General features: G+C 39.0%; 1 protein-coding gene across 7 annotated transcripts in view; it reads right to left on the reverse strand.

The window, feature by feature from the left end:
* Positions 1–19,582, reverse strand: part of LOC136871804 (serine/threonine-protein phosphatase 1 regulatory subunit 10) — a 258,835-nt gene that overhangs the window by 153,230 nt on the left and 86,023 nt on the right. For all 7 annotated transcript variants that reach the window (XM_068227211.1, XM_067145407.2, XM_068227213.1 and 4 more), the window contains 2 exons: positions 5,903–5,989; positions 5,497–5,684 (listed from right to left, as the gene is read on the reverse strand). In XM_068227211.1, coding sequence (XP_068083312.1) covers positions 5,497–5,684; positions 5,903–5,989 — 275 coding nt within the window. The remainder of the gene's footprint in view (positions 1–5,496; positions 5,685–5,902; positions 5,990–19,582) is intronic.

Raw genomic sequence — 19,582 nt, forward strand, 5'->3', positions numbered from 1 at the left:
GTGTAGTTTGAAAGAGCTCCACATAACCCACCCACACCCTGCTCATCCTCAAAATCATTGATGCAAACTTGTTCCTCAGACGGCATCTAGTATCACCCATTGTCAATTTACAGCTATCATTTCACACATTTGCTTAACATCAACATAGTGAGAGTTTACCAAATTCCTGTCTAAACTGACAATGATCCCCTAACTAAATTGGTTCTGTAATATTTTTTCAGGCACTTTATTACTCTCATGACTAACAGCTGCAAGACAGTGGTGCAGTTTGCTGGGAAGTTCATTTATAGCAGTTCTCAACCCTCAAACATTACTCAAAAAGCATACAGGTATGATGAGGCAGCTGGCTGTGTTCACAGTATCCCCATATGGGTCAGGGTAGTAAAATAACACCCATGGAATCCACTGCCTGTTGTAAGGGGCGACTAAAAGGGGACCCAGGGACTCAACTTGGCAACCATTGGGCCCTTAGCTTAGACCTCCCACTGCTTCCACCTACTTTGGTTAGGCTCCTCCCTTTCTTCTGTCCTATCTGACCTCCCTTGGTCAACTCTTGTTCTTTTCCAACCCAGACAGTATTAGGTTTACAAATCCTGGAGAGCCTTCCATTTTCATGCCATGCATGGCCCTTGTCTTACTTTGCCAGATACCTTCATTTTTCTAAGTGTTAGACCCCTTTCAGTTTTTTCCTCTGATTAGTGTTAATAGAGGATGGTTGCCTAGCTGTACTTCCTCTTAAAACAATAATCACCACCACCGGGTTCACAGTACAAGCAAGATCAAAAGTGGTCTTGTCTACTCTTCAAATGACAGCTAACTCACCCCAAATTCTAAAGCACATCAAGGTGCCTGAAAAAGCAATGGTAGTAAGATTTATCATTATCAAGAGTATCAAGAGCAATTTTGCATTGAACTAATGGAATTAACTCACTGACATATCGTCGTTGCCGGGACAAAACCTCCTATGTGTTAATATTTTTGGAGATATACTGACCTGCAGCACATACGTTATGAAGAGCGAGAATGCCTTGACAATTGTCACACAATATTGCACCTTATATGACAGAACCTTACCGGCCAAAGTTCTAAGCTAAATTGTTTCACATAGGAGGTTTTGTCCCAGCAACGACGATATACTGATTGCTCCCAGTCATGCAATTGTTCATGCGACTTAAAGTAGCTTGAAGGCTCGCAGCCTTGGAGCCAAGCGCGAGTAGCCTTGTGCGCGTATTTCAGACCTTTATCAAGAGATGGAACTATCATGTTATATACCGTCAGAAAGAGGAAGAGTCACTCTTTCGAGCAATGGTAAAATGAGTTTGACTATCTTGAAGAGTTAACATTACAATTGATCTTGAAAAGTTACTCACTTTTGTGTCATGAGTAGCATGGCGTGTAGAAGGCAGCTGTCAGCTAACTGTGATATATCGGATATTCTGAACAGGAAATGATAATGAAAGTCGAGTCAGAAACTTCAGATTTTGAAGAATTATTTTGAAGTGCCGGGTGCTAGAAGCGCTAAAGAGACGAAAAATGAAAACTACTGAAATGCCAAAATATCCAAATAAAAGATTTGATTTTTTTCATTTCGTGAATTGAAATTTGCACGCCTCTATAGCTCAAGCGGCAGCACGCTGGCCTCTCACCGCTGGGCTCCGTGGTTCAAATCCAGGTCACTCCACGTGCGATTTGCGCTGGACAACGCGGAGGCAGGACAGGTCTTCCTCTGGGTACTTTGGTTTTCCCTGTTCTCTTTCAATTTAGGAACACACTCATTTCATCTGGCAGTAATTGATCATTGCCCCCATAGAAGTGCGACAGGCTTCGGCAGCGGCACAATTCCTATCCTCGCGGCAAGACGGGGGCTTCATTCATATCATTCCTGACCTGGTCAAATGACTGGAAACATGCTGTGGATTTTCATTTTCCTAAATTAAAATTTTGTTTAAGAAAACTGTAATAACTAATCGAGTTCTCATGAATTGTGATTTACGTAAATTAAATACTAATCATGAGCATGCAAAGGGCTAGAAAATCAATATGCCAATGAGTTAAAGCCAGGACCACAATATTTAAATTATCATAGAGGGGATTATTGTTGTTTGGTGATCATTTCAGGGAGATTTCCCTGTATTTGTAAACAAAATGCTATGTTTGCATAATTTTAAATTCTATATTTTCTAGGAATGAAACCAAATTCAATTTACTATTGTATTTAAGATCTTTCAGCTGAAAAGGTATCTTTAGCAGTTTCTTTTAAGCAAGATTTCCTTAACTTCTAGCAATTGTTCTGTCCAACGCAAGATCAAGTTGTTGTGTGAAAAAGAAGAATTCATATTCTTTCTCTAGAAGAAAAAATTTCCATGATTAACCCAGGAACGCCGTGCGGTTCTGTAAGGTACAAGTGCACATTATTTCAGATTTTCTCATACAGATATTTACTCGCACCATATTAACCAGTAACTCTGCTTTACATTGTCAAGGTGATACTCCCTGAACTCAACACAGCGTTTTATTGGAGTGTTTGTTGGCAGGGACAACTACTTGGAATTTGAGATCTTGTCAAGAGGAATAAAGATGACTGCCCATCTAAGGTAAGTTGCTTTTTTTAAAATATATATATATAAATTGTGACAATGCAATTTTGTATCCCATGGTTTATTATCTTGAAATATCAGCCCAGGACTCGAAATAGCAAGCAATTGGTCAGCATTTTTGTGTTTGTCGTTATGACACTATTATTCCATTGATACAGTATGGTACCGCACTGTGCTTATCATACCTTCCTGTTGCTTTTTCTCCTCCTTGCTCCTAAGGGTGATTCTAAAGAAACGATTCATACTGTAGTCGCAAATAATGATTTGTATGAATCGTGCAATTGTATAATTGTAGAGTTTACTAAAAAGCAGTGGCGCGCACTGAACCCCAGCTACCCCAGCCCTGCTGGGGAAAAGAATTTTGTATTTACATTTTCTTACTATTCCTTACAAAGTTTCGTTATCAAGTTAAAAGAAAACCGCAAACAGCTGTCTTGATAACCCATTCGCTCAACCGTAGTTTCTTCACCGGAGCGGAAACAGTCCAGGTCTCTCCAGCGAGCTGGGTTCCTTTGCTGGCGCGAAAGAGAGCTACCCCAGCAAAATTCAAGTTGCTTGGTTGACATATGCGCTTCAGGCCTCCCTTTCTCAGGGAGCCAGGGTGATAGCTGTTGGCCTCGCTCGAGATTCACAGCGTTTTACCACGGGGAAGTAGCTAGCTTGGGTATATGTTAGTTGTAAAATAGCTAACACTCGAAGTGTTCAGCACCATACACCAGAGACTACAACAAAAAATAATATAGCCACTTGCACATAGTCTTACTAATAAAAACAGCCATTTTATGAAATCAACTGTAATAAAAGTATTTATTTAATTTTTGAATTTCAGCAATTATGAAGTTCTTGGGAACAATTCATTGATAACACGTGTAGAAGAATTTTTTTGATACACGCGCAGAAATAATGAGGTTGCCCAACATGAACAGAGAAAAGTAAGAAAGTAATATATAAAAAAAAAAAAAAGTATTTGGTTGCTCTGTGCGAGTGGGCTTGCCTGTAATGGTGGTATAATGTGAAATTTTGTAGCTTTCTTCTTGGATTATAGGTGATGTTTTACCGAGTTCTGTGGCATTCTTCATGAATATAACATTGATAGGCCTATACATCGTAAGGAACATTTTTCTCTTGTTTATCGTCGCTGTCCATACACTCGGTAAGTGAGTGAAACTGTAAAACTCCGGTGCTGGTAAATTTTACTCATTTGGTAATACAAACATACGACAGTACTTTTTACCCAAATCCAAGAACATTAAAGTGCCACGTGTTTCATATCAATGTATAAAATTTTCATGTCGATGTATATATTCTCAACTATAGTAGTGCATTTGTTTCCAACAGATTGAAACAAGACCAACAAGTCTATTCCGTGTTCCAAGAACACACGGCAGTTTTTTAAACCAGAACCAAGAACTTTTTAAGTGCCAAGTAGATAATGTCTTTGTACATTTCATTTCCAAGTATACATATTTCATCCAGTTTAATTAGATAAAAACAAGACTATCAAGTCCAGAACACTCTTAAAGCACCATGTGTTTCATATCATTCATTATATGTGTTTCATGTTGATTTGTGTATATTTTCAACCAGTGCATATACTTCCAGTGTTCCGCATTCCACGAACACACGACAGTTTAAGCCAGAACTAAGAACTTTTTAAGTTCGAAGTATTGCTTACCATGTGTACGTTACAATTCAAGGTGTGTGTTTTGTAACCCATTGATGTGTTTTCAGGCAATCGCCATTCCCTTGATTCGATATTCAACAAGAACTGATGATGACTCCAAGGGAGTCTAAACCGGTCTTCGCCCAATAAGTTTTTAAAAGTTTCAAAAAGACAGGATCTCGAATGCTCTCGATGGCAATGAAGATAACATCATTTGGGATGACGACAATGCCAGTAGCAGGGAAGTTGGCAGCAAAAGACTACGATAATTCAAAAGAAAGTAGTGATTAGGTTTACTGTGAGAGAGGCCTACTGCTCAACTGACAGAGATAAACGACTGGCCATGAAGTTATTTTGTATCAGGCCGAATATTGCATAATACGAAAAATAAAACGGCATGTCCAACCCTTATCCCTTTTCTCTACGGGTCGAGTATGAAGCGAGACAAATTTTTGTAGCGAGTTTTTACAACCAGATGCCCTTCTTGACGTCAACCTCATCAAAGGAGTTAATGAGATGAAACAAATGACTTGAGATAAGAGTAACCAAAACTAACTATATTTACTCTATATGTAGACCATTTATTGACTTCTTTATTTTTTAAATTTAGAAATGCTGCCTTCCAATGAAGATAGCCAGCAAGACTCAGAATACAATCACATATTTGTTAAAGAACAGTGTAGAATATACACATGTACAATTTATAACTCTTCATATCCAAGAAGTCACTGGACAAAATGGAAGGCTATAACACATTTCATCCCCTGCACCTACTTTTTGCAGCTATACAAGCGGGGAAAAAAAGATGGTCTACTATGCGAGTACATTTGAAACACTGGAAAATTACATTAATAAATACTGTTATTGGTTTTATGTCCCACTAAATACTCTTACAGTTTCGGAGATGCCAAGGTGCCATAATATTGTCCAGCAGGTGCTTTCATGTGCCAGTAAAACTATCGACACAAGGCTGATATATTTCAGCAACTTTAAATACCAATAGACTGAGTGGGGAACAAAACTGCAAGACCAGTGCTCTACCATCTGAGCCACTCAGTCTGGTTGAAAAATAGTAATCAAGAGAAATAACAGTATCCAAAGCCTATAACCAAAATCCGGCATCAATACTTGCTGGAACCTATACAGCTGTAACAGAGCACTAATCCCTGCCACTAGAATGAGTAAATCAGACATACTAACACGGAACAAATATCAAGATCAGGGACTTCTACTTACTCTCTGTGCCACCATCCTTTGAGAGTCCCTTAATAAGTTTGGGACAATTGTTAATTCTTAATCTGTCCACATTAACAGGACACAGGAGAAGTAATTCCAGAAGCTCCTGAATAAGTGGCCAATTCTTAGCCACAATAGCATCAGATAACCAATTATAGATCAAATACCATCCACCAGCACTCATAAACCTAGAAGATGAAACAAAACATATTCAATCTCTCACTATGAAAGAAAAAAAAAAAAACAACAACACACAAACACACAGAAATTCCTCACTAGTGAATATAGAAAGGACAACATTAATAATATGATAGCACTAAAGTAAACGCTCTTAACATGCAAGGGTGACAAAAAAGAAATATCAATATAATCAACATATTAGGCTCAATCTCAGAATTATACTTACATTCCTAATAAATCTGATTTTGTAGTCTTGAGTATCTGAATATATATGCATTTACTGACCAGCTTCTTTGAGAACTTTGTCATCAAACTGAAATGAGAAAAATTCACACACTATAATAACTATCAAAACCCACAAGAATACATGTAATAACCTTAATACCAAGAAATGCTAAAGTGAGCTGAAATTTTCATAGAAAAGATGGCGATGCTTGTTGTTTAAATGGGCCTAACATTAGGTCATCAGCCCGATGGTCAGAGATGAAACAAAATGTAGGAATAATTAAAATTTAAAATGTACCTACCAAGGAGGATTTTATAAATGACAAAGGAAAATTATTATGAATTTTAAATAATCAGTAGGTCTCATTTGCAATGCCTTACCTTCCTATAAAATTATTATAAATAGATTAGAACGTAATAAAATTTTATAAGGCATTGCCTTTGAAGTGAAATTATGTAGTTTATTCAGCTGGCAGCCATGAATGTTAACCCGCAAGTGGTCGCTATATGAGATTTTCTCTCACATTATTTTGTACTGCAAGTTAACTTCTCAGTGATGCAAGGGATGTGACTGTTCCCTCTCCTAGCTGAGTTGATAACTGTCGTGAGTGAGGCTATTAACATTTGAAGGGTAAGCATCCCATCCTCTATTCAGAACAAAAATTTGTACGAGTTCATGCGCCCTGTGTGAGAGAATCTCTCATCGCATGACCAGTAGCGTTGGTGTTACGTTGAAGTCGAGAGGGAAAATTTCTCCTGTTGTGGGCATTAGTATTTGACTTAAATCGCGCGTGAAACATTCTTCATTTGCAGTTACTCATAAATGAGTCTTCAAAAATTATGAGTCTAGGAGGAATGCTGGGTAATAAGCACTGTTACAAACACCAGCTAACTCAAATGTTAAGGAGAAAACTTATGGTGCTTTATTCTTGCATCTGTATTGCAACTGTCAGAAAGTTCTATATTAATAACAATGTTATTGGTTTCACGTCCCAATAACTACTTTTTACGGTTTTTGCAGATACCAAGATACCAGAATTTAGTCCCACAGGAGTTCTTTTACATGCCAGTAAATCTACGGCTGACGTATCTGAGCCGCTTAAGATACCACTGGACTGAGCCAGGATCCAACCTGCCAACTTCGGCTCAGAGAGCCAGGGCCTTGACCGTCTTGAGCCATTCAGCCCAGTACTCTTGTGAATATTACGTACTGACATGTGAACAGATGACTATCCACTAAGTGGAAATTTGTTTCTGTAATATACGGTTATTCAATTAATTTTCCTATCTAAAATGTATAACGCAAACTTATAAGATATAAATTTCATTTTTGTTTAGCATTGAAGTGCAATTATAGTCCAACCCATTGGCTGAATGGTCAGCGTTGAGATCTTCGGTTCAGAGGGCCCCAGGTTCGATTCCCGGCCGGGTCGGGGATTTTAATAGCCTTTGGTTAATTCTTCTGGCCCAGGGACTGGGTGTTTGTGTTTGTTCCAACACTTTCCTCTTCATATTTAGACAATACACTACACTACCAACCACCACAGAAATACGCAATAGTGATTACATCCCTCCCTATAGGGTTAGCGTCCGGAAGGGCTACCGGTAGTAGAACAGGGCTAAATCCACATGTGCGACATAGTTCGCACACGCGACCCCACAGGTGTGGGAAAAGCGGTAGAGAAAGAAGAAATAAGAATACTGAAGTGCAATTGTAAGAGTAAATTGACTGCTTTTAAAATTTCTTTTCCGTATGTTAATTCTGGCTACCATTTCCAGATTTACTTCTCTGCCTGAGGTCCTAAGTGAACTTTAAGACATCATATCATGACAGGAAGATCATAACCATAAATTCTGTTATTTCAATATGTAATTTAATGTTATAATTATTCCTGCAACAATGTGTCTGTCTGTTATACATATGTTTTAGTTATCACAATTCGTTTAATTTTATTTGGCTGAAGATGGCCACTAAGTGGCTGAAACTAGTCCCAAGACTTATGTAATATCATTTAGTTGATATATTGTATTGAACATAACAAGTGTTATGATACTTTTAGGAGAATTCCACCTTCACAATACAAATCACATTTATTCACTTCATAACAACATTAGCTGATTGGTACAGGTTTTGTCCTCAGAGGGACATGAGCATAGTTAACCATAACAATAAGAGAAAAACCTAAAAACAAATGAAGATAAGGACTTCGCTTTTAAACACGATAAAACAGGCCCCTATTCCTCATAAATCGGATGTCGAAGTCTACTGACTGCTAATCATCTTGCAGAATGAGAGAGTACTCTGAAGTTTCAGACAACAGTGCAGATTGGCCAGGTCAATGCACTCCTTAAGGATGTGTACTACAGTCAGATGACCGCTGCAAGTACACACCAGGGGTATTCTCCCTTCGGTAAAGAGTGGTGTGTTGCTATACCATGGCCAATCTGAAGACAATACCACTGCTTCACTCCTGGAAATTTGGAGGGAAGTCATACCTTTACAGTTAATTTAATCATTTTCAGCTTATTTGAAAGAGGAATGGCCTGCCACTCAAAACACTTCAAATGGGACATTACAAAAAGGTCTCAGCTGAGAACGATTATAATTTTTTTTTTGCTAGTGGCTTTACGTCGCACCGGCACAGACAGAACGAATTATCACTGGTTAGAAGCTTGTAAGGCAGACGGGGCAATGGGACTGCCTCCCTGGCAGCACTATCAGTGTAGGAAATGTGGGTGTGACCAGGCATTAAGGAGTATTAGAGGAGTTGGAGAATTTGAGGGAGATAAATAGGATTCTCTCAAGAGACAGGAAGGAAGCTAGGCCTTCCTCAAACAATGTATGGGATACAGTAGGTGTATAAGAGGGATGGGAAAGAAAGGCGGAGAGTTGTAGAAAGAAGACAGGTGGTCCAATGTTTTAAGGGGAAGGCTAAGGGCTCTATTCAAGAGAAGAATTAAGGGCAGATGTTTGTGAGAAATTGGTATAAGTCACTGAAGTAGAACAAAAGGAAGATGAGGAACAGGGAACTGTTGTTGAGTGCGGAAGTAGGAAGAAAGGAAATGGTAGGAAAGGAAACACAGATAATAGAAAAAAGGTGAAACAGGGTCATGGGAGGGAGAAAAGGGAGGAGGAAGTACATTCTGCAGCCATCAGGAAAGATAGGAAGACCAGGAGGGGAGGTGGGTAAGATTGAGGCTCAGGTTATGGGAGATTCCACTGTTTAAGACATGTGAAGAAAATGTGTGAGGAAAAGGGAACCAGAGTAGAGTGATTAAGTTAATGCATATGTTAAGGAAAGTAGAAGAAAAGGAGAGAAAGGAAAAGTGGTAGTTTTTCACGTTGGTACCAACAACGTAAGGCAAGCAGGTGTAAGTACCAACATAGCTGGGGATGTGTGGGATGTGTTAAATGTTGCACGGGTGCAGTTTAAAGAAGCGGAGATAGTTATCAGTGGTGGTTGTGGTGATTTTTGTTTTAATAGGAAGTATAACAAAGTAATCATCCTCTCTGAACAAATCAATGGAATAGAAATTTAAAATAAAAACAAAATTATTTATTCAACAAAGGAATTTGGAAACGCAGAATAAAATAAAACAAAAATGTATTGAATTAGGTCAAATACTGTGTAGGAGGGATACTGATTGGAAGGTGATCTGATCGGGGATTTAAATGAGACTATGGAGTGGGTATGTGGGGAAACAGTATGGCTACAGCTGAAAATGTAAACACTCCCGTAAAGATGTAGATAACATGGTTCTGGAACATGAAGAATCTGTTGATGCTGATGAAATGGGAGACCCAATTTTGAGGTAAGAGTTTGACAGAGCTGAGAGTGACCTAAATAGGAACAAGGCACCTGGAATTGATGACATTCCCTCTCAATTACTGACTGCCTTAGGAGAAACCAGCATGGCAAGATTATTCCATTTAGTGTGTAAGATGTATGAGACAGGAGAAGTCCCATCCGATTTTCAGCCGAATGTTGTTATATCTATTCCCAAGAAAGCCGGTGCTGACAGGTGTGAAAACTACCGCACCATCAGTTTAGTATCTCATGCCTGCAAAATTTTAACACGTATTATTTCCAGAAGAATGGAAAAATGTAGGAACATGTGAAGCAACCCTGACTTTATGTTTGATCTTAGAGGATCGAATCAAGAAGGAAAAGCCCATGTACATGGCATTCGTAGATCTAGAAAAGGCATTCGATAATGTTGATTGGACCAAGCTATTTAAGATTCTGAAGATTAGATACCGAGAACAAAGAATTATCTACAATCTGTATAAAAATCAGCCTGCAGTGATAAGAATCGAGGGCTTTGCAAAAGCAGCAGCAATCCAGAAAGGAGTGAGGCAAGGCTGCAATTTGTGCCCCCTCCTTTTCAATGTTTACATAGAACAGGCAGTAAAGGAAATCAAAGAGGAATTTGGAAAGGGAATCACAGTCCAAGGAGATGAAATCAAAACCTTGAGATTTGCCGATGATACTGTTATTTTATCTGAGACTGCAGAAGATCGAGAAGTTCTTGAATGGTATGGACCAAGTCTTGGGTAAGGAGTACAAAATGAAAATAAGTCCAAAACTAAAGTAATGGAGTGCAGTCAAACGAAGGCAGGTGATACAGGAAACATTAGATTAGGAAATGAAGCCTTAAAGGAAGTAGATGAATATTGTTACTTGGGTAGTAAAATAATTATCGATGGCAGAAGTAAGGAGGACATAAAATACAGACTAGCACAAGCAAGGAAGAGCTTTCTTAAGAAAAGAAATTTGCTCACTTCAAACATTGATATAGGAATAAGAAAGATTTTTTCTTTTCTTTTCGTGTGGAGCATGACATTGTATGGAAGTGAAACATGGACGGTAACTAGCTCAGAAGGAAAGAGAATAGAAGCCTTTGAAATGTGGTGTTACAGAGGAATGCTGAAGGTGAGATGGATAGATCGAATCACGAATGAAAAGATACTGAATCGAATTGGTGAGAGGAGATAGATTTGGCTAAATGTGACGAGAAGAAGAGATATAATGATAGGACACATCTTAAGACACCCAGGACTTGTTCAGTTGGTTTTTGAAGGAAGTGTAGGTGGTAAGAACAGTAGGGGTAGACCAAGGTATGAATATGACAAGCAGATTAGAGCAGATGTAGGATGCAACAGTTACGTAGAAATGAAAAGGTTAGCACAGGACAGGGTGGCATGGAGAGCTGCATCAAACCAGTCTATGGACTGATGACTCAAACAACATAAAATTATTAATATAGTAATACTGTTTCCTTACTACATGAAATTGCTTAAAAGGAACAAGAAAAGGTTTGAGTCTAGACCATACTTAGGCCAAGCCCTACATTTTGTCTGATATCTGTGTAATAGGTAACAGCTGTGAATGCTTGTATATTTGTATAGTTAACCAGGAGTGCTTCCAACTGATAAGCACACTACTCACTGCTGATGGTTTGCACATTGAACCAGAAAATGCAGATGAATGATACAATGTTTCTGATCAAAAAGAGAAGAGGTCCCCCTCCCCCTGCCATAAGGTAGTTTGGAAGTCAGGCAAATAACCACAAGATCCTAGTATACCTAGTTGTGCCCTAGTTTACAGAGGTAGCTGAAATATACTATGGTGGTACCCCTGTAGTAATATTTGGAACAAGGTGATATTATAATCTGCGCTCCAGGAAAGGAAGGAATGCGAACCAAGGACACCAGCAGTCATTCAAGTTGTGTCTGTACATCAAATAGGACCAGAAACTTACAAGTGGCATGGTCCTATATTCATTATTTGTTTATTTTCACAAATAAATTGAATTTATATATTAAACACACTAATTTAAGTACATATATCAAGAATTGTGCATTAAAAAAAAACACATTGGCAGTTATTGCAAAATTATCTTCACTGACAAGAAAATGTTTACCGCAGAAGAAAAACTCAACAACCAGAATAATTGGATGTAAGCTCGCAGCTCTCGGGGAGCATCTTTCCAAAAGTCGATGTGGTCACTACCAAGCGTCAATGATGATTTGGTTTTATCGGATGGCATCATACCACTGTGTTTCTGCAGAAGAGAGGTGAAAACAAATGCCACCAACCACCAATGCAATATTCTGGAAAGGACTGTGAAGCACTTACAACCAACCTTGTTCATGGGTACGTACGCAACATTCATTCCACCAGAACGAATTTAACATTTTAAATGTCAAGATCATTTCAGCTTTAGATACCAAAGACTAATAAATTATGTGCAATGACTTTAGGCTATGATATTGAGGAGACATTAAAATCACATACGAGTCCTTCAATAAACTAACTTAAATTGGCATAGCAGAGATTTTAATTTTGAAATTTTATTATGTAAGGCCTTATAAAATGATTATAATCTAATAATGAAAAGGTTATGCCCATTGATATTTAACAACATCCAACGAACCATACTCAGGAAGTCCTTAAAGAGGATGACAGTGTATGCAGAAAATAAAAGAGTATTGAATGGAGGATCAACTGTTAACTTTATTAAAGGGTCAAAAGATCAGCAGCATTGAATTCATAATACATATCAAAATGATGCTGAAAGATGTATGCCTGGTAAACCTTGGGGATACAACTGGGCTGCCTCAAAATTCTTCCTACATGTGGACGGAAATATGCTAAACCACTCCAGAAAGAATTGATAAATACCAACAGAATTCTAGAAGGCAAAACAAATTGCTGCCTTTGCTGGCAAGACCTAGGGTCCTCAGGTATGGGCTAGAACAGATTTGTTACATTCCCTGACTTGTCTATCTCATCCCTGGCTTTGAAGACATGAAAGCGACGGGTATGAAAATATGCACACATGGTTGGTTGATTGGTATGTGCATTTCACTGGGCTTCGCAGACTGATATGTTATAGCTACTTCTGAATTGGAGAGTGTAAACTACCTCACTCACCCATTTCCATTGTACGCCTCTTCAGAAATGCCTATGCAATCTACGACTGATGATGGAGCTGTTGAGGATCCAACCAGCCGTTAAAGAAAATACTAGACATAAAAAAACTACCATCTTAAAACCACGGAAACCTGTCTCAAAGTAACAGACCTACTATAATAAATTGTTTGGAAGGCTTATCTATGACAAAACCAGAACATCCGTTTCAAAACATATTCGTCTAGGCCAGTGGTCTGCAAAACTAACATTGCATCCCTCTTCTGAAATATAAAATTTATTTTGCCAACTTATCCTTCCTTTGCACTACTACTTTGCACAAGAAAAACTCTCACGAGATCTTCTGTTAGGGTCAATCTATCAAATTAATTATGGAAGGCACGATAGCGCAGTGGCTATGTTTTTGGCTTCTCTCCTGGACGGCCAGGCTTCGGGTACCTGGGACATGGGTTAGGATTTCATATAAAAAGTCTCGCGCAGGAATAAAGAATGTATCAAAAATCTATGGGCTTAAATCGAAAATGAAATGGGTCACAAGGCAATTCGTCTCACACCCCTAACAACGTAGTCTGTGTGTGACCTTAACACCTGCAATCTCATGTCCCACAGCATAATTTGGATCCTTAAGGAATCTGTGCCTCAAATTCATTGCCTGGCAATTTGACAAATCCAATTAGATGGGGTTCCTGTCAAGATGATGGTTTACAGAAGGAGAAACGAGTTTCATTAGTTGAAAGATGCAACTACCTAGGGCAATAAGGCTTAAACGGAGTTGTAAGAACAGGTGGAAACTGTTGCAGCATAGGTACTGTCTGTGTTTAGCAAGCTGAGTATTCTGGCCTAGATTTCAATATCACAAAGACCAAGGCCAATATCAGGTAAGCCCTTGACACAAAAATCACCTTTGCTTGTGGATGAGCTATAAAAGCACTAATAAATTTTATTTCTATATTAACCCTAACCAAACAGTTCCATCACGAGTGCTACCACGTGACAACACTATTCACAAAACAGTTCATCGCTACACATGCACCTTGCAAGCAACCAACTTCATGATCCGCATTGATGTTTAAATTATTTGATAAATTAAAATTAAATATTTATTTCACCTTATTGATACTAAATAAGCACATTCTTGAGTTAGTTCATTTGTCATAATGTTCATCAAAAAGTTCTTTGCAAAACTTATATTCCGTAATTACTACAGATCAAAGATTTATATTTTCTTGCTACACTGTCTTGTTGAGAATCTCTTGAATAAATCCATGAAATGAGCGACTTGTGGCGTTTCTTACACAACATAAAATTCTATTTTTACAAGGGCAGATCAAATATAAAAGGGAATTATTTTTTTAATTTATTGCATCAACTAACCGTGGTTCAAATCCCCGGTCACTCCATGTGAGACTTGTGCTGGACAAAACAGAGGCGGGACAGGTTTTTCTCCGGGTACTCCGGTTTCCCTGTCATTTCATTCCATCAACACTCTCCAATAAAATTTTATCTATCAGTCATTTATCATTGCCCCAGAGGAGTGCGACAGGCTTCGGCAGCCGGTACGTTTCCTACCCTCGCTGCTAGAAGGGGGCTTCATTCATTCCATCCCTGACCCGGTCGAATGACTAGAAACAGGCTGTGAATTTTCATTTCATTGCATCAACCAAAAACAAATACACATAGAGATCACTTTTCTACAGTGTCCTGCCTTCGATACGCATTTTCTCCACAGGATTGGTAAATGTTTGATGCCGGCCTGACAGAAAGAAGAATGGTGTGTGTGGAAACAGTTGCGCACAAACTCTTCTACACTTGCATCATCATCAAACCGCTGTCCTCCTAGGTCTCGTTTGAGTGGTCCGAACAAATGGTAGTCGCATGGCAATAAATCTGGACCATATGGAGGGTGTTCCAAAGGTGTCCAGTTAATTTCCCCCAGTTCTTCCCGCATTAAAGAGGCACTATGCAGCCTTGCATTGTCATGGAGAAAAATGATGTTTCAGATTGGTTCCTGGCGTTGCTTGTAGCAATATGCACCTTTTACTTCATCCAAAAGGCAGTAACAGGCTGCATTAATTGTCCTTCGTTTGTGAAGAAAATCCAGCAGCAAAACACCAGCGGAGTCCCAGAAAACAAATGCAAGCACCATTCCACCAGATGAGTGTGTTTTGGCCTTCAAAGGACCTGCTGCGTCTCTTCGCTGCCAATCCATGCATGCTTGCTTTCACTCTGGGGTGCAATGATGATGCCAAGTTACATCACAAGTCACAATACGATACAAGAAATCCTCTCCAACCTCCTCGTAGCGATGAAGAAGTCTCTGACAAAATTCCTGGCGTAAATTTTTTTGTTCCTGGTTGTGGAGAAAAGGAATCAAATCAATCAATCATTACTGATCTGAATTTAGGGCAGTAACCCAGGTGGCAGATTCCCTCTCTGTTGTTTTCCTAGCCTTTTCTTACAAGATTGCAAAGAAATTGTAAATTTATTGAACATCTCCCTCGGCAAGTTATTCCAATTCACAGGCCCCTTCCTATGAACAAATGTTTGCCCAAATTTGTCCTCTTGAATTCCAACTTGATCTTTATATTGTGATCATTCCTACTTTTAAAAGACACCATGTGAAGAGATCTGTACCCTTTATTTACAATCTCATTTATGTGATATTTCCTTATATTAACACCTAGGCACTTACAATAATCCCAAAAGGAACTTTCACCTCATCAAATCAGTAATTAAAACCGAGAGGACTTTCCCTATTTGTGAAACAACCTGACTTAACCCTGTTCATCATCACACCTCTCTCTGCTGGCAAGATGTAGTGTTTACAGTGCACTATGTCTTCTGGTACAGGCTATATCAAATTTGTTACTTTCATTGACCTGTCTCAGTCTTATCCTTGTCTTTGACAATATACTAGTAATACCATACTGTCCATCTCAACATTATCAAGGTCATTTTGCAGTTGCTCACAATTTTGTAACATTTATTACTCCGTTCAGAATGACATTATCTGCAAAAAGCCTCATCTGATTCCACTTCTTTACTAATATCATTTATATATATAAGAAAACAAAGGTCCAGTAATACTGCCTTGAGGAATTCCCCTATGAATCCAGGAAATCTGCTATAATGGAATCCTACAAGTTGAGTTTCACTGGAATAACTTTTCCTAAACCTGAACTGCCTTCTTATCGAACCTGTTATTTATTTCGCGAACATGTCTAATATAATCAGAAAGAATGCTTTCCCAAAGCTTGTGTGCAATGCATGTCAAACTGACTAGCCTGTAATTTTCAGCTTTAATGTCTATCACCCTTTCCTTTATACACAGGGACTACTATAGCAAATCTCCATTCACTTGGTATAGCTACTTCATGCAAACAATCAAGTACATCAAATATGGTACTATATCCCAACCCATTGTCTTTAGTATATCCCCCGAAACCTGATCAATTCCAGCTGCTTTTCTAGTTTTCAGTTTTGACTTCTTTGCTAGATCCAATTCCCTAGCAAGTCAATTCAATTTCTCCTTACTTTCACAGCCATTTCTATCTATTTCTTTCCAACCTGCACCTCCTTTTTAGTCTCTTCACTTATGTTATAATATAGTGAGTCATTACCATTCCTTACCACCTTTAAAGGTACAAACCTGTTTTCACATTCCTCAACAACTGCTTTGAACCCATCCCATACAATGTTTACATTTTTATTACAGTTTTCCACCGACTACAGTTACTTTTTTCTTTAAACTCCCTCATGCCTGTTTTATGAGCCATGTGATACTGCCTAATAGTCCCACCTTTAAGACCTTCTTCTCTATCACATTCATTTTTAACAACAAAAACAGCTTCATGATCACCAGTACCATCTATTATTTTGGTTTCTCTATACAGCTAATCTGTTTTTACCAGCACCATGTCCAGAATATCCTTCCCTCTAGTTGGTTCCATCACTTTCTGAATCAGCTGTCCTTCCCATATTATATGAAGTTATTTGCCATTTGGCGGTCATGCTTCCTGCCGTTCACATTACCTTCCCAACTAAATGGAGATCACCCGCTACAATCACATTCCTTTCCGTATCATTTCGCATATAGCTGATTATCTTATCAAATAATTCTGTATCAGCATCAGTGCTACCCTTTCCTGGTCTGTACACTCCAAAGACATCAAGTTGCCGAATAACTTTGGAGACTAGCCTTACATCTAGAATTTCATGTTTGTGATCTTTTAACTTTTTTGTAGTTTACAAATTATTCTTTCATCAGAATGATGAATACCCACCTGGAACCCACCTGGCAGACAATTTTCTGAAATGGAGGTTGTCTCGGATGATGGTTTGAACACTTCCGTAACTTATTCCTATGGCTAAAACAATTTGCAAAGTTTGTATTCGCCGAGCTTCACCAATAATGTCACGAATGGCAACAATGTTGTCTGCAGTGATGCTTGTCCGCAGTCTCCTTTCATGAGGTTCATTTTCCATAGCTTCTGTCCCTGCCACAAATATTTTTGGCCAACTTATACACTCGAGTCGAAAGTGTTCCTTCCCCAAACTGTGTGCAGAGCCACCTCAAATTTCTGAAGGTTTGGTGCCTTCTTTTGCAAGAAATTTGCTGCATTGCACAACAGGCGTGTGCACCTCTTGGTCAATCGTGGCGTACTGAAGCAGCCCAGCTACCTTTCTTTTTTTCTAGGGGCTTTTACGTCGCACCGACACAGATAGGTCTTATGGCGATGATGGGTTAGGAATGGCCGAGGAATTGGAAGAAAGCGGCCGTGGCCTTAATTAAGGTACAGCCCCAGCATTTGCCTGGTGTGAAAATGGGAAACCACGGAAAACCATCTTCAGGGCTGCCGACAGTGGGATTCGAACACCCCTATCTCCCGGATGCAAGCTCACAGCCACGCGCCTCTACGCGCACGGCCAACTCGCCCGGTCAGCCCCGCTCTACCGTTGTTCATGCGCGCAAACCTTTTCTCCAGACACCCCCGCCAACATCCTGGCAAAGCCCCGCTTCAGAATTATTACTAATAGCAATGGTACATTCAAATACCTGTTTATAGTTGATCCGCCTTCATAATGTTGTTAACGAGAGACATCCTACGGTTGAATAATCACTGTAAACTTGAAAGATTACAACAGTAATGTTGTTAATAAGGAGTTCTGAATTATTGCTGGTCTTTGAGTCACCAGAATACAAACAGTGAATTACCAAGTAAGTTAACTGTATGTTTTGGGTCACATAGCTGTTAGCTCACATTCAGGAGTAAGGTAGGTTAAAACCCCATACCTGCCAACTTTTAGCAACCAAAAATAGGAAGATTTTTTAAATTCTTTGATTTCATCACATATATTCCACCACAGTCTACGTGAATAAAGGTCAGGATAAAAGATATATCTACAGTTACAATGCGAATTGACCATTGAATTTAAAATCTAAAACTTAAAAAAACATAAAAATGGTTATAAGAAAATGTACCTAATCACTCTCATTTATGACACATACGAATTTATGTCACACCGACACACACAACAAAATGCATAAAATACCGTATTTTCTCGCGTAATTAACGCACTTTTTTGACGAAAAATACAGGCGAAAACTTCGGATGCGTAAATTATTCAAGGAATTCAGATATTTACAAATTATTTACATTTCATTTTCATTTAAAAGATAAGTTACACAAGTATAATATACACACAATTGGTTCAACTCATTTGCGATTATCGTCATTTGGCGTAAAATTCCTGCGCGAATTTTTTTCTGAAAAGTCAAATAGGGCACATCAGCTAAGTTAGACACGTGGGTTTGAAGTACCGACACAAGAAAATATTCTTCTCATTACGAGCTGACAATACGACCTGAATGACATACCATAACGGCAAAAAAAAAGAAAATGTCCAATACGAGAAGGGCCGGGCATCGAAGGAGGGACTCTGCTACATTACCCCCAACCGTTCGTATCCAATCTTGTACGAGTGACGTGTCCATCCACCCTTTTTCTTGAATACGAACGTGGATCAATCGCGGAAATTTTGCTATAGGCATTGTTTTTCGTTTTAGAACAATGTAAGGTGCAAGCTTTCTGCCATCAGCTGTTACAGAAAGCATTGCAGTACCGGTACATCGGTTTTTTCTTTTTTTTTTTTCTTCCGGTAGCGCGTCCGATAACACTGCATGTTTCTTTCTTATCGACTGTTCGACTTTGTGGCATATGGAAACTGATTGGCGTCTGACCTCCGGTTCCTATAAGGGAGATCAAATATTCATTCACTTTACGCTTCTCAATCACAAAGCGATGAAAATGGTTGAAATCATTCGTCATTTCTCTTCGTAAAATTAATCAAGCCTCGGCTAACTTTGAAATCCGAGACACTGATTCCATGTGGCGCGACTATCTATCATTCTTTAAAGTACAGCATTTCGTGAGAAACGGCTTATCCAACATAGCGTAACAAAATCATATATTTAAGCACATAATCCTCTACTTGCGGAAACTTGCCGCTTTTTGGTCCGCGAAATGCTTTGCGAGACTCGTTGGCCGCTTGAAGTGCACTTCTGTTACCGCGGTAGCGCACGTTTCATTTGGACACTGAATACTTGCTGCCCGCTGCTCTATATGTTTCGGCATAGTTGATCACCGCGAGTTTGTCTGATGCAGTATTACTCCAATGCTGTGGACTGACAAACAATTTTGAGATCACAGAGTGTCCCGTATCCGAAACACTCGTAAAACTAGTGC

The sequence above is a fragment of the Anabrus simplex genome, chromosome 4, assembly GCF_040414725.1.
Source record: "Anabrus simplex isolate iqAnaSimp1 chromosome 4, ASM4041472v1, whole genome shotgun sequence".
Taxonomy (NCBI): Eukaryota; Metazoa; Arthropoda; class Insecta; order Orthoptera; family Tettigoniidae; genus Anabrus; species Anabrus simplex.